Source organism: Cyclopterus lumpus, chromosome 3 (genome assembly GCF_009769545.1).
Source record: "Cyclopterus lumpus isolate fCycLum1 chromosome 3, fCycLum1.pri, whole genome shotgun sequence".
Taxonomy (NCBI): Eukaryota; Metazoa; Chordata; class Actinopteri; order Perciformes; family Cyclopteridae; genus Cyclopterus; species Cyclopterus lumpus.
Genome location: NC_046968.1, coordinates 27,341,201 through 27,353,700, shown reverse-complemented (window position 1 = coordinate 27,353,700; position 12,500 = coordinate 27,341,201). Strand labels below are relative to the sequence as shown.

General features: G+C 45.2%; 1 protein-coding gene across 3 annotated transcripts in view; it reads left to right on the top strand.

The window, feature by feature from the left end:
* The window catches only part of LOC117750211 (CD151 antigen-like), a 28,777-nt gene that overhangs the window by 2,186 nt on the left and 14,091 nt on the right, over positions 1-12,500 (top strand). For 2 of the 3 annotated variants that reach the window (XM_034561308.1, XM_034561300.1), the window contains exons 2-6: positions 1,998-2,082; positions 6,245-6,436; positions 9,118-9,192; positions 10,316-10,420; positions 12,007-12,165. In XM_034561308.1, the coding sequence (XP_034417199.1) occupies positions 1,999-2,082; positions 6,245-6,436; positions 9,118-9,192; positions 10,316-10,420; positions 12,007-12,165 (615 nt within the window). In that variant the 5' untranslated portion in view covers position 1,998. The remainder of the gene's footprint in view (positions 1-1,997; positions 2,083-6,244; positions 6,437-9,117; positions 9,193-10,315; positions 10,421-12,006; positions 12,166-12,500) is intronic. The other variant, XM_034561315.1, reaches the window with a different exon arrangement.

Below are 12,500 nucleotides of genomic sequence, written 5' to 3'. Positions count from 1 at the left end.
ATGTCCACCAGGGGGCGGCGACTCTGGTTGTATAGAAGTCTATGGTTCATGTCTTAAACCTACGTTCCCTCTAATGTCCCCACCAGGGGGCGACTCCTCTGGTTGTATAGAAGTCTATGCTTCACGTATTAAAGCTGCGTTCTCTCTCCTGACCACCAGGGGGCGACTCCTCTGGTTGTATAGAAGTATATGCCTCATGTGTTAAAGCTGCGTTCTCTCTCCTGACCACCAGGGGGCGACTCCTCTGGTTGTATAGAAGTATATGCCTCATGTGTTAAAGCTGCGTTCTCTCTCCTGACCACCAGGGGGCGACTCCTCTGGTTGTATAGAAGTCTATGCTTCATGTGTTAAAGCTGCATTCTCTCTTCTGACCACCAGGGGGCGACTCCTCTGGTTGTATAGAAGTCTATGCTTCATGTGTTAAAGCTGCATTCTCTCTCCTGACCACCAGGGGGCGACTCCTCTGGTTGTATAGAAGTCTATGCTTCATGTGTTAAAGCTGCGTTCTCTCTCCTGACCACCAGGGGGCGACTCCTCTGGTTGTATAGAAGTCTATGCTTCATGTGTTAAAGCTGCGTTCTCTCTCCTGACCACCAGGGGGCGACTCCTCTGGTTGTATAGAAGTCTATATAAATGACTCCACTTCTCTTGATGTATTCCCTCAGTAAACATTGTAAACATGAGTTTATGGTCTCAATCTCTAGTTTCAAGTCTTCATTTAGTAAATTATGGTCCATTTAGAGTCAAATATGCTTTAGGGCGGGGCCACAAGGTGATTGACAGGTCGCTGCCATGGCGTTTTTCCGACCTGGGAGTCGTCCGTGTTTATTTTTCCTGCCGTGTTTTTAAACAGACACATTTTCTCTCTTGACTAAGCAGTTTTTTCTCCGTGGGCTGTTGTTTGAATTTAATTAACAAGGTCACGCTAAGTGGTCCCACCCGGACAGATGGCCACCAGACGGAGGCCCAGATGCACTCTTTCACTCTCTCATGTGAGAGTGCTCATCGTAGTCGTGGACATGGGGGGGAGGGGGGAGTTTAGAAAAGGAGGCAGCTGGTGGAGGGCGAGTCTGGGCTCGTGAGCCAAGGACACTGCAGGGTTTAAAAAGAGCAAACGATCTTTACCTGAAGACAGGAAGTAGCGTGTGCACCTTTTGGCGTGTTTTTAATACGGTGAATAAATACTGAGTGAGCTTCCATCTTTTTTTAAAACTCGATTTATGAAACAATGGGGGGGGGGGGGGGTAAAAAAAGTTCTTCTAGAAGCAGTTGGACAGGAAGTGAGGTGGTGGTTCTCCGCTCCCACTCGGTCCTGAGTCATGGTTCTCTCCTCACACACCTGTAATGACTCAGCTCGGTGGGTCATTACCTTTTTCATCTTAAAGGTACAGTGTGTCGCATTGAGGGGGGGATCTCATCGTTGTTGTTTTAATCTAATCGTTTTTTCTTTATCACATGACAGTAAATTGAATATATTTGGGTTTTGGACTGTTGGTCATATAAATAATTCCAGATTGAAGACGTCGCCGAGGCCCAAATAGGTTTTTCGCAGTTTTTATTCTTGTTTTTATCGACCGTATTATTAAGAAAAGGATAATATTAAGTTTCAACCCTAATTACATTTGTATTTGTGACTTAATAACCTTCAACAAACAATTTTTTTTACATAGTGTGTCATCTCTTAAATCAGCTGGGGTCTAACTTTAATTTTAAAGTAGGAAATCAAACCTTCAATACTTTTGTTGTTGTTGTTGTTGTTGTTGTTGTTGATGAAGACCAAGTACCAAAGCGTATCAAACACTGACGAATGGGGACAGCAGGCATCGAACCCCCGCTCCCATTGGCACCGTTTTACCTCACTTAACCCTTTTTATGTGTGGAGTTTATTAAACATCCTCGTGGTTATTAAACATAACTGATGCCAGCGGCTCTGACATGCCGTACCGACGCCCGTGTTGACTGGTCACAACTGACCTGGGGTCTGCCGTCTTTTGCAGCATGGGGGCCAACAAGGACAAGAAGGAACCGTGTGGAACCGTCTGCCTGAAGTACCTGCTGTTCGCCTTCAACTTCTTCTTCTGGGTGAGTCGACGCTGCTGTGTTTGTGTTTTAGTTTGTTTATCTTACATGCGCTGAAAGATGACCTTGTGTTGACATTGTTTGTTTGGCGTGTTTGTTTTTTTACATGGCACATTAATTCTGCCCCCCCCCCCCCCCCCCCCCCCCCCCCCGGTCCAACAAAGCCACGTTTCATCCAGCCGGCTGCTGTTCCGGTTCCCGTTGTCGAAGTAGGACACAGGAGATGCATTCAAAGCCTGAATTCCCCTCCCCGAAAAACAAGTGATACGGTTCCAGTGTTCCTTCTGCGTGACGCTCTCGTTCTGAACCCCCCCGTTCCCTGATGGGTTATTTTGCATAGTTGTTTTTTTTAATTTTTTTTACAGCTTCTATTCTTTTGAGGCTTTAAGTTAAAATAATGTACAATGTTTACAAAGAAGACAAATCTTCATCTCCAGATCGGTTACTAAACATGTTCTCCAGATCAGTTACTGAACATGTTCTCCAGATCGGTTACTAAACATGTTCTCCAGATCAGTTACTGAACATGTTCTCCAGATCGGTTACTAAACATGTTCTCCAGATCGGTTACTGAACATGTTCTCCAGATCGGTTACTAACACATGTTCTCCAGATCAGTTACTGAACATGTTCTCCAGATCGGTTACTAAACATGTTCTCCAGATCAGTTACTGAACATGTTCTCCAGATCGGTTACTAACCATGTTCTCCAGATCGGTTACTGACCATGTTCTCCAGATCGGTTACTGAACATGTTCTCCAGATCGGTTACTAAACATGTTCTCCAGATCGGTTACTAACACATGTTCTCCAGATCGGTTACTGAACATGTTCTCCAGATCGGTTACTAACACATGTTCTCCAGATCGGTTACTAACCATGTTCTCCAGATCGGTTACTAACCATGTTCTCCAGATCGGTTACTGAACATGTTCTCCAGATCGGTTACTAACACATGTTCTCCAGATCGGTTACTGAACATGTTCTCCAGATCGGTTACTAACACATGTTCTCCAGATCGGTTACTAACACATGTTCTCCAGATCGGTTACTAACACATGTTCTCCAGATCGGTTACTAACACATGTTCTCCAGATCGGTTACTAACACATGTTCTCCAGATCGGTTACTAACACATGTTCTACAGATCGGTTACTAAACATGTTCTCCAGATCGGTTACTAACACATGTTCTACAGATCGGTTACTAACACATGTTCTACAGATCGGTTACTAACACATGTTCTCCAGATCGGTTACTAACACATGTTCTCCAGATCGGTTACTGAACATGTTCTCCAGATCGGTTACTAACACATGTTCTCCAGATCGGTTACTAAACATGTTCTCCAGATCGGTTACTAACACATGTTCTACAGATCGGTTACTAAACATGTTCTCCAGATCGGTTACTAACACATGTTCTACAGATCGGTTACTTACACATGTTCTACTGATCGGTTACTAACACATGTTCTCCAGATCGTTTACTAAACATGTTCTCCAGATCAGTTACTAACACATGTTCTCCAGATCGGTTACTAAACATGTTCTCCAGATCGGTTACTAACACATGTTCTCCAGATCGGTTACTAACACATGTTCTCCAGATCGGTTACTGAACATGTTCTCCAGATCGGTTACTAACACATGTTCTCCAGATCGGTTACTAACACATGTTCTCCAGATCGGTTACTAAACATGTTCTCCAGATCGGTTACTAAACATGTTCTCCAGATCGGTTACTAACACATGTTCTCCAGATCGGTTACTGAACATGTTCTCCAGATCGGTTACTAACACATGTTCTCCAGATCGGTTACTAAACATGTTCTCCAGATCGGTTACTAACACATGTTCTACAGATCGGTTACTAAACATGTTCTACAGATCGGTTACTAACACATGTTCTACAGATCGGTTACTAACACATGTTCTACAGATCGGTTACTAACACATGTTCTACAGATCGGTTACTAACACATGTTCTACAGATCGGTTACTAACACATGTTCTACAGATCGGTTACTAACACATGTTCTCCAGATCGGTTACTAACCATGTTCTCCAGATCGGTTACTAACACATGTTCTCCAGATCGGTTACTAACACATGTTCTCCAGATCGGTTACTGAACATGTTCTCCAGATCGGTTACTGAACATGTTCTCCAGATCGGTTACTAACACATGTTCTCCAGATCGGTTACTGAACATGTTCTCCAGATCGGTTACTAAACATGTTCTCCAGATCGGTTACTAACACATGTTCTCCAGATCGGTTACTAAACATGTTCTCCAGATCGGTTACTAACACATGTTCTCCAGATCGGTTACTAACACATGTTCTCCAGATCGGTTACTGAACATGTTCTCCAGATCGGTTACTAAACATGTTCTCCAGATCGGTTACTAACACATGTTCTCCAGATCGGTTACTAAACATGTTCTCCAGATCGGTTACTAAACATGTTCTCCAGATCGGTTACTAACACATGTTCTCCAGATCGGTTACTAAACATGTTCTCCAGATCGGTTACTAACACATGTTCTCCAGATCGGTTACTGATCTGGAGAACATGTTTGTGAACATAAACAAGGAGATGCGTTTTGAGCAAACAATAACATTTAAACAGAGCAAAGTTTTTAATAGTATAACTATAATAGTAATAACTTGCATTGGATTGAAGTATAAAATACATAAAAGGAGCTAAAAGATGACATTTTAGCGTTTCGGGGTTATTTTGGACCAGATTTTAACACGTTAGAACTCGTATTTTTTACTTTGTTTTAGTTGCTCAGAAAAGGAAAGGCACTGACTTCAAGGTCCCTTTCTCAATGTTTCCGGCTTGTACCTCCGGCTGCCACCAGAGGGCGCCACAGTTATCCTTTTTGTTAGTTTAAATGTGCTTCATTGAGTTTCAACAGCAGGTTGAGACACAGAGAGCAGATGGAGCGATTACTGCAAACACGTGACCCCGTTTGACCTCTGGAGCCCCCTGGAGCCAGAGAGGCGTCATGACGTCTCTTTGCCTCAAGCTTCAAGCTTTTCTTTTATAAAGTAAACTAGAATATTATAATAAAGTACACTGTAAATGCATTAAACCTATTATGTGTTGACTAAATCTAATGAAATGATCTCTTGGCACAGAAACCGATATTTCCCCATTTCTTTCTGTTCTCTTTATTACATTTTTTAACATTTACAGGTTTTATACATCTTAATCTTTTAAGACGTGGCCCCTAAACCAATATCTGCTAGTACTTACATCCAGATTTAGAGCGCATTAATATTTTAAGTCGACACTTAGGCCACTTCGCTGTTCCATTCATTTTGATTTAATTTAAGAGCAGCTCGCTCTGAGCACAATGTGGAGATAAAGTCGAGGCTGGGAACGGGTTCCTTAGAGAGAGATGAGAACCTCCCCTCTAGAACACAGGAGGGGTAGAACCACATGCAGCTGTAATGTCAAACGTATTATTATTATTAGCGTTGGGTCATCTGTAACTATTGAGATTCAGAATCCCTGATATTTGGTTCGCACTTTATCGATAATCTTTATTTTTTTATATGTCCTACATTTTCCCCTCGAGGTGAAAAAAAAAGTTCCATCTCACTTTTTTTGGGGGGTTGGACGTGATGTCTCTCTGTTAGTGGACATGTTTAGACTGCAGGAGGAACCGTACGAGAATAAAGAATTAAAAACCAAACGCACTCGGATAAATAATATTACTGTGATTAATATTACCATTGAACCCCTGTGGTTCCCATTTTAAACGTAACAGTGAGGAAAGAGAGTAAATATCTTTCTCTGGGTGCGGTTACAAGTGTCTAGCCCCCCCCCCCCTGCTTTATTCTTTTATTAAAGTTAAATTAGGCTTTTTAAATGGACTGCGTTGGCGCGGCGACAGATGTCATCACGTTGATTTTAATCTTCCTCATATTCTCTCAAACTAATGACATTTATATGCTGGATTGAAGCTTTTTTATTTTGATGGCTTAGTCCATCTTGTAGGGTTAAAGTCCTGTAAAAAAAAAAGAAGCCTTTTCCCCAACTAACGAATGGTTAAAAAAAAAAAGAGAAGAGTTTAGTATTTAATTTGTTGATTAATCTGCCAGTGATTTTCTCAATTAATGGATTAAATGTGCGACTCTCTCGTCTCCCAGTTGGCGGGCGGCGCCGTGATGGGGGTGGGCATCTGGACCCTGGGGGTGAAGAGCGACTACATCAGCCTGCTCTCCTCCAAGACCTACGCCGCCTCCGCCTACATCCTGGTCCTGGCTGGAGTCATCGTCATGGTAACGGGCGTGCTGGGCTGCTGCGCCACCTTCAGGGAGCAGAGGAAGCTCCTGCTCGTGGTGAGAGGCTGAAAACGGAGTTGTGGCAAATCATTGTTAACAAATAAACAACGACGAGGAATGCCAAACACTCATTTTATTACTGGAAACGACTAAAATGTTTTACCAAAGAAACAAAAAACATATTTTTAATTGTATGCGACCGTACGAAGGCAAATGGAATTGCTGTTTTTATTCTCTAAATATTCTTTTTCATATAAATTTCAAGAGTAAATATAAAGGGTAAGATTGCAAATCCAGTGTCATTTGACTTAAAACTAGATATCCTCCTTTTATATATCCTCAAAGACGCTAATACCAATAATGATAATAATAATGAATTTGATTTAGAGTGCACTGTTTAAATATTATAGTACAAAAGTAACAAAATGTACAGAAAAGAACCGTAGTTATAAGGGTTGAAATGTCCCACGTTCCCACATGAACACAAACGCACACATAAACACAAGTATTTCAAAAGGACATGTTCACGGTAGCATCAATAAGACGCATTATGACACACTAAAGATTAGCTTGAGGTGCTCCACACTGAATACTGAGGAACAGTGACGGGTCTCCAGATCCGTCCGTACGCAGGAGATGTGGAGTCACCTCCAGATTTATTAGTCGGCACTTGTGTGTAAATTGAGTTCCTCTCGTCCCGGGTGCATCGTGTAGTTTTGAGGAGATTAGGTCGATGAATCTCAGTGAAGGAACGGACCTGTCTGACTTGGTGCAGTTACAAGTCTTGAGTCTCTCTCTTTTAGTTTCCTCGACATAAACCTCTTCCTGCCGAAAAAAAGATTCAAATTCAATTTATTATGGTCAGCTTTCATTATCTCCGCCCCGGAGGATCGTGCACCACGGCCAGTCCGGCAGTTCTGCTGCATCAAACCGCATCAAACCGCATCAAACCGCATCAAACCGCATCAAACCGCATCAAACCGCATCATATCTTAGGGTCCGCTAGTGCTAACGCAGCTGAGTGCATCACCGACCCCACGCAGCCGCTAATCTGCAGCCGGAGACACGGCGTTTTCTACTTTGCTATGACTTTCGGCTAACGTAACTGCCGCTACACACACACACACACACACACACACACACACACACACACACACACACACACACACACTTCTGAGTCGATTAGCTGCATACGTCGCCGCTTTGTTTTTGAGTTTGAATGACGTGTGCTTCACGACGCCCTAACGGGCCAAACCCCCTTCGTACGCACACGGCGTATTTATTTTCTCTCCGTCCAACTTTGAATCGTTATATTAATGTAATATATTATTATTAAATTGTGAATTTTAATGTTTTTTGTTGCAGAGGCAAACGAATTAAAGCATCCGCCGCTTCATCGGTCATTTTTCCGTCGGCTGCTCGGCTCCCCGGTCCGACCTTTCATGACTTGGTTAAGATCATTGCTCATTTCTGAGGACAATATGAGGCGTGTGAGTGTGTGTGTGTGTGTGTGTGTGTGTGTGTGTGTGTGTGTGTGTGTGTGTGTGTGTGTGTGTGTGTTATTTATGGTGTTTACTGACATAAATCTAATTTATTTACAGTGTTAAATAACATAAATACTGTGTGTGTGTGTGTTCTCTCTCAGCCAGAACGTTTAAAGCCAGTGCAGAAAAAGAAACATTATAAATAGTTTTGCACACAGTTGTTTCTCCAGTAATTACTCTGTTCCCTTCGGTCGCCCCGGGAGGAGAATGGCAGCTCACACATAAAGAGAGAGAGAGAGGAAGAGAGAGAGCCTGCGATCATAAAGAGGTCGCTGCAGTCAGTAATTCAGCCTCCTCGGGTCCGTGTGGGACCAGCACCAGTCCTCCATTAGCCCGGGAGTCCCTGTTCTGAGCTGAGGGGGAAAAATGGTTTATAGGTAATCGTTCACAAATGCATTTGTTAAAGTTAAGACTGATTTTAAAACCTAATTAATAGCAAGACGGAGCTTACGTTCATTAATATAGAAATGCAGACTGCTGCCACGCGGCTTTGGTGTGTTTCTGTTCATCTTCCAGCCTCTAAAACTCTCATTTTATGCCTTTTTAAAAAAAAAAAAAAAGTCGTTGAACATTTCCGTTAAATATTGTTATTGAAGAGTTGTGACGAAGACGGAGTAACTTCAAATTAAATGGAACTTTTAAGAACTTTTTTACGCAAAACGATGGACTGCAGCGCTACCACTTTGGTCCACCGGGGGCCGCCACAATCAACACACAGCTTAAATTCGTAGGAGCTTTAATCTCTCTCTCTCTCTCGCTCTCTCTCTCTCTCTCTCTCTCTCTCTCTCTCTCTCATTGCAGCAGGCCAGAGGAATTTAGGTCAAGGTTTTTCTTTTTTATGAGGTCTGATAATATCTCTTCTCGCAGACCTTGCCTCTAACTCCCGTGGGCCTGGTGGGACGAAACGTTTTTATTTTAATGGGCCGGCACGGTTGCACTCGTTCCGTTAATTCCACTGCTGGGAATCAAACCCCACGACGTCGGCCGTGCAGGAACTCCTAACTTTGGTGAAGATTTCTCAGTGCGTACCTCGTCGGCGTGCGTTTCATCTGGCCGTTGGACTGGAGACGTCTGTACGGCCGATGCCTCCAAAACGAGGCGACTCTGGATGAATAAATGGCGCTCCTGTTTGTACATTGTTCTCACATGACCGTCCTCTAACTGCCTGGTTCTCCTCGTTCTTCTCGTCCACAGTACTTCATCCTGCTGCTGTGTATCTTCCTGTTGGAGATCCTGGCTGGCGTCCTGGCTTACGTCTACAATAAGCAGGTAACCCCCCCCCCCCCCCCCCCCTCCCCCTTGTCACTAAAGTAATAAAAAGAACCCATCGTAGTCGACCGTAAATCATAAAACCATCATCTGAGATTCACACACCGTCTGATAGGAAAAAAGAATCGATGGAGCGGCTCTTCGTCAATCGAGTGGCGAAACGCGGTTACATCGGATTGCCGGGACGTGGATATCAAACGGACCACTACCCCCCCCCCCCCCCTTCCCCCCCCTCCGAAAAAATATGTAGATATCAGACGGAGCGCATTACTCTCGGTGCATTTAGTCCAGACGGAATGGGAGAAATAAAAAGGCCTCGAGTCGTCCTCGTTACGCCGTGTCACAACCATTTAGACTTTAATTTGGGATTTAATCGCTCTGAAACGGAGCCCCCCCCCCCCCCCCCCCCCCCCTGAAACAAAACTCCACAGACGCGTTTGTGTCACGTGTCGCCGCCGGAGAAACGACAATTTGTAGCCGACGCCAAAAAACGCTCTTTACCGTCTGGCGTTGAATTCAAAGACACGCGAAGACACACGTGCTCCGACACTTAGCAACAAACGCCGATATATTCGTTCCCTTTTTGTGACCTTCAGCGTGTTTTGATTGCACAAGCGGCGACGTATGCAGCTAATCGACTCAGAAGTGTGTGTGTGTGTGTGTGTGTAGCGGCAGTTCCGTTAGCCGAAAGTCATAGCACAGTAGAAAACGCCGTGTCTCCGTTAGGTTAGCGGCTGTGTGGGGTCGTGATGCACAGTTCTGGTCGACGGCCCAAGTTTACACGTCGACGTCTGCAGGTCCGACTGCTTTCGATCCATTTTGAACGTTGAGCCGTTGTTTTCGACCTCTCTGCCGCAGCGTTTCCTTCTGAAACTGTCGGCAGGTAAACCTGAAACCTCTCTTTGTCTTTGTCTCCTTCCCCCCCCCCCCTTCCTCCCCTCATCACTCACTCCCTTGATATCTTCTTCACGCTTTGATTTACAGTGGTTTCCCAGCTGGCTTGTTGCCATAGAAACTGAGCCTCCCCCCCCCCAGCCCCCAGACCGCCCGCTACATGTATACAGTTCATACATCTGTGTGTGTGTGTGTGTGTGTGTGTGTGTGTGTGTGTGTGTCTGAACAGTTGAATGAGGAGCTGAAGCAGAACCTGAGAGAGACCATGACCCAGAAGTATAAACAGAGCTCCCAGGAGCACGTCACCAGGGCCGTGGACAAGCTGCAGCAGGAGGTGAGCGGGGGGCGGGGCAGGGTGTGTGTGTGTGTGGGGGGGGGGGGGGGGGGGTTATTCATCTTATGTTACCTAAACTATTGACCAAGCAAACACAATGAGACCCTTTTGAGACACGGCAACATGCCGACTGTAATACGAACGTGTGACGCAACGTTTATGACGCGCTGGTCTGAAGGACAGAGAGGAACTATGATTTATACATATTCATTTGGTCATAACTTCAAAGACTGGACTCTTGTACCCTGTAGTGGACTCGTCTGCACCCTGTAGTGGACTCCTCTGCACCCTGTAGCGGACTCGTCTGCACCCTGTAGTGGACTCGTCTGCACCCTGTAGTGGACTCCTCTGCACCCTGTAGTGGACTCCTCTGCACCCTGTAGCGGACTCGTCTGCACCCTGTAGTGGACTCGTCTGCACCCTGTAGTGGACTCCTCTGCACCCTGTAGCGGACTCGTCTGCACCCTGTAGTGGACTCGTCTGCACCCTGTAGTGGACTCGTCTGCACCCTGTAGTGGACTCGTCTGCACCCTGTAGTGGACTCGTCTGCACCCTGTAGCGGACTCGTCTGCACCCTTAATAGACTCGTCTGCACCCTGTAGTGGACTCGTCTGCACCCTGTAGTGGACTCCTCTGCACCCTGTAGTGGACTCCTCTGCACCCTGTAGTGGACTCGTCTGCACCCTGTAGTGGACTCCTCTGCACCCTGTAGCTGACTCGTCTGCACCCTGTAGCTGACTCGTCTGCACCCTGTAGTGGACTCCTCTGCACCCTGTAGTGGACTCCTCTGCACCCTGTAGTGGACTCGTCTGCACCCTGTAGTGGACTCCTCTGCACCCTTAATAGACTCGTCTGCACCCTTAATAGACTCGTCTGCACCCTGTAGCGGACTCGTCTGCACCCTTAATAGACTCGTCTGCACCCTGTAGTGGACTCCTCTGCACCCTGTAGCTGACTCGTCTGCACCCTTAATAGACTCGTCTGCACCCTTAATAGACTCGTCTGCACCCTGTAGCGGACTCGTCTGCACCCTGTAGTGGACTCCTCTGCACCCTTAATAGACTCGTCTGCACCCTGTAGCGGACTCGTCTGCACCCTGTAGTGGACTCCTCTGCACCCTTAATAGACTCGTCTGCACCCTGTAGTGGACTCGTCTGCACCCTGTAGTGGACTCATCTGCACCCTGTAGTGGACTCGTCTGCACCCTGTAGTGAACTCGTCACCTTCACATCAAATCCAGCTTCCAGCCCCCTGAAGCTCTCGACTTAACTTTGTTCCGTACGTGCAGAACAATAAAAAACAAACTTGTTGTGGTTTTGTGCTGCAGCATTTCATAATTGAGTCAGTCAGCCACCGGAGAGAAGGAAGTTCCTGCCCCAAGAAAATAGTCCCGTACTTATTAACCTTTGGCCAGGCTAGCAATTTCCCCTTGTTTACAGTCTTTATGCTAAGCTAAGCTAACCAGCCGGTCACACAAAGAGTTTTGTTTGTCTTTGCCTAGAAACTCTGCCATTAAAGTTCTAACGTTTCCAAGTTGACGTCTCCAACCCCCCCAGAGATATGAAACCTGTCTCCCTCTGTCTCAGTTCAAGTGCTGCGGCAGCAACAGCTCGTCGGACTGGGCTGAGAGCGCCTGGATCCGCACCAGAGACGCCGCCGGCAGGATGGTGCCTGACAGCTGCTGCAAGACCCTCACTGAGTTCTGCGGCCGCAGGGACCACCCGTCCAACATCTACAAGGTGGAGGTGAGGGGGGGGGGGGGGCAATGGGGTGCCGGACCTCTCGGTGCGGGTCGATGCGAATTTCTTCATGGCTTGAGATTCAAAAGCTTTCGCTTTCGTCAATTTATTTTATAATTTACAATTTATTTTTTTTAATTTTTTTTTTTACAATTTTATATATATTTTTTTAATTTACAATTTAAAAAAAAAAAATTTACAAATTATATATATTTTTATACTTTACAAATATTTTTTTTAGAATTTACAAATATTTCTTTACAAATATTTCTTTACATCATTTACAATTTACAACTGAATTAGTTTTCCTATTTTTGGTGGAAAGAAACGTTGAAAAAAAG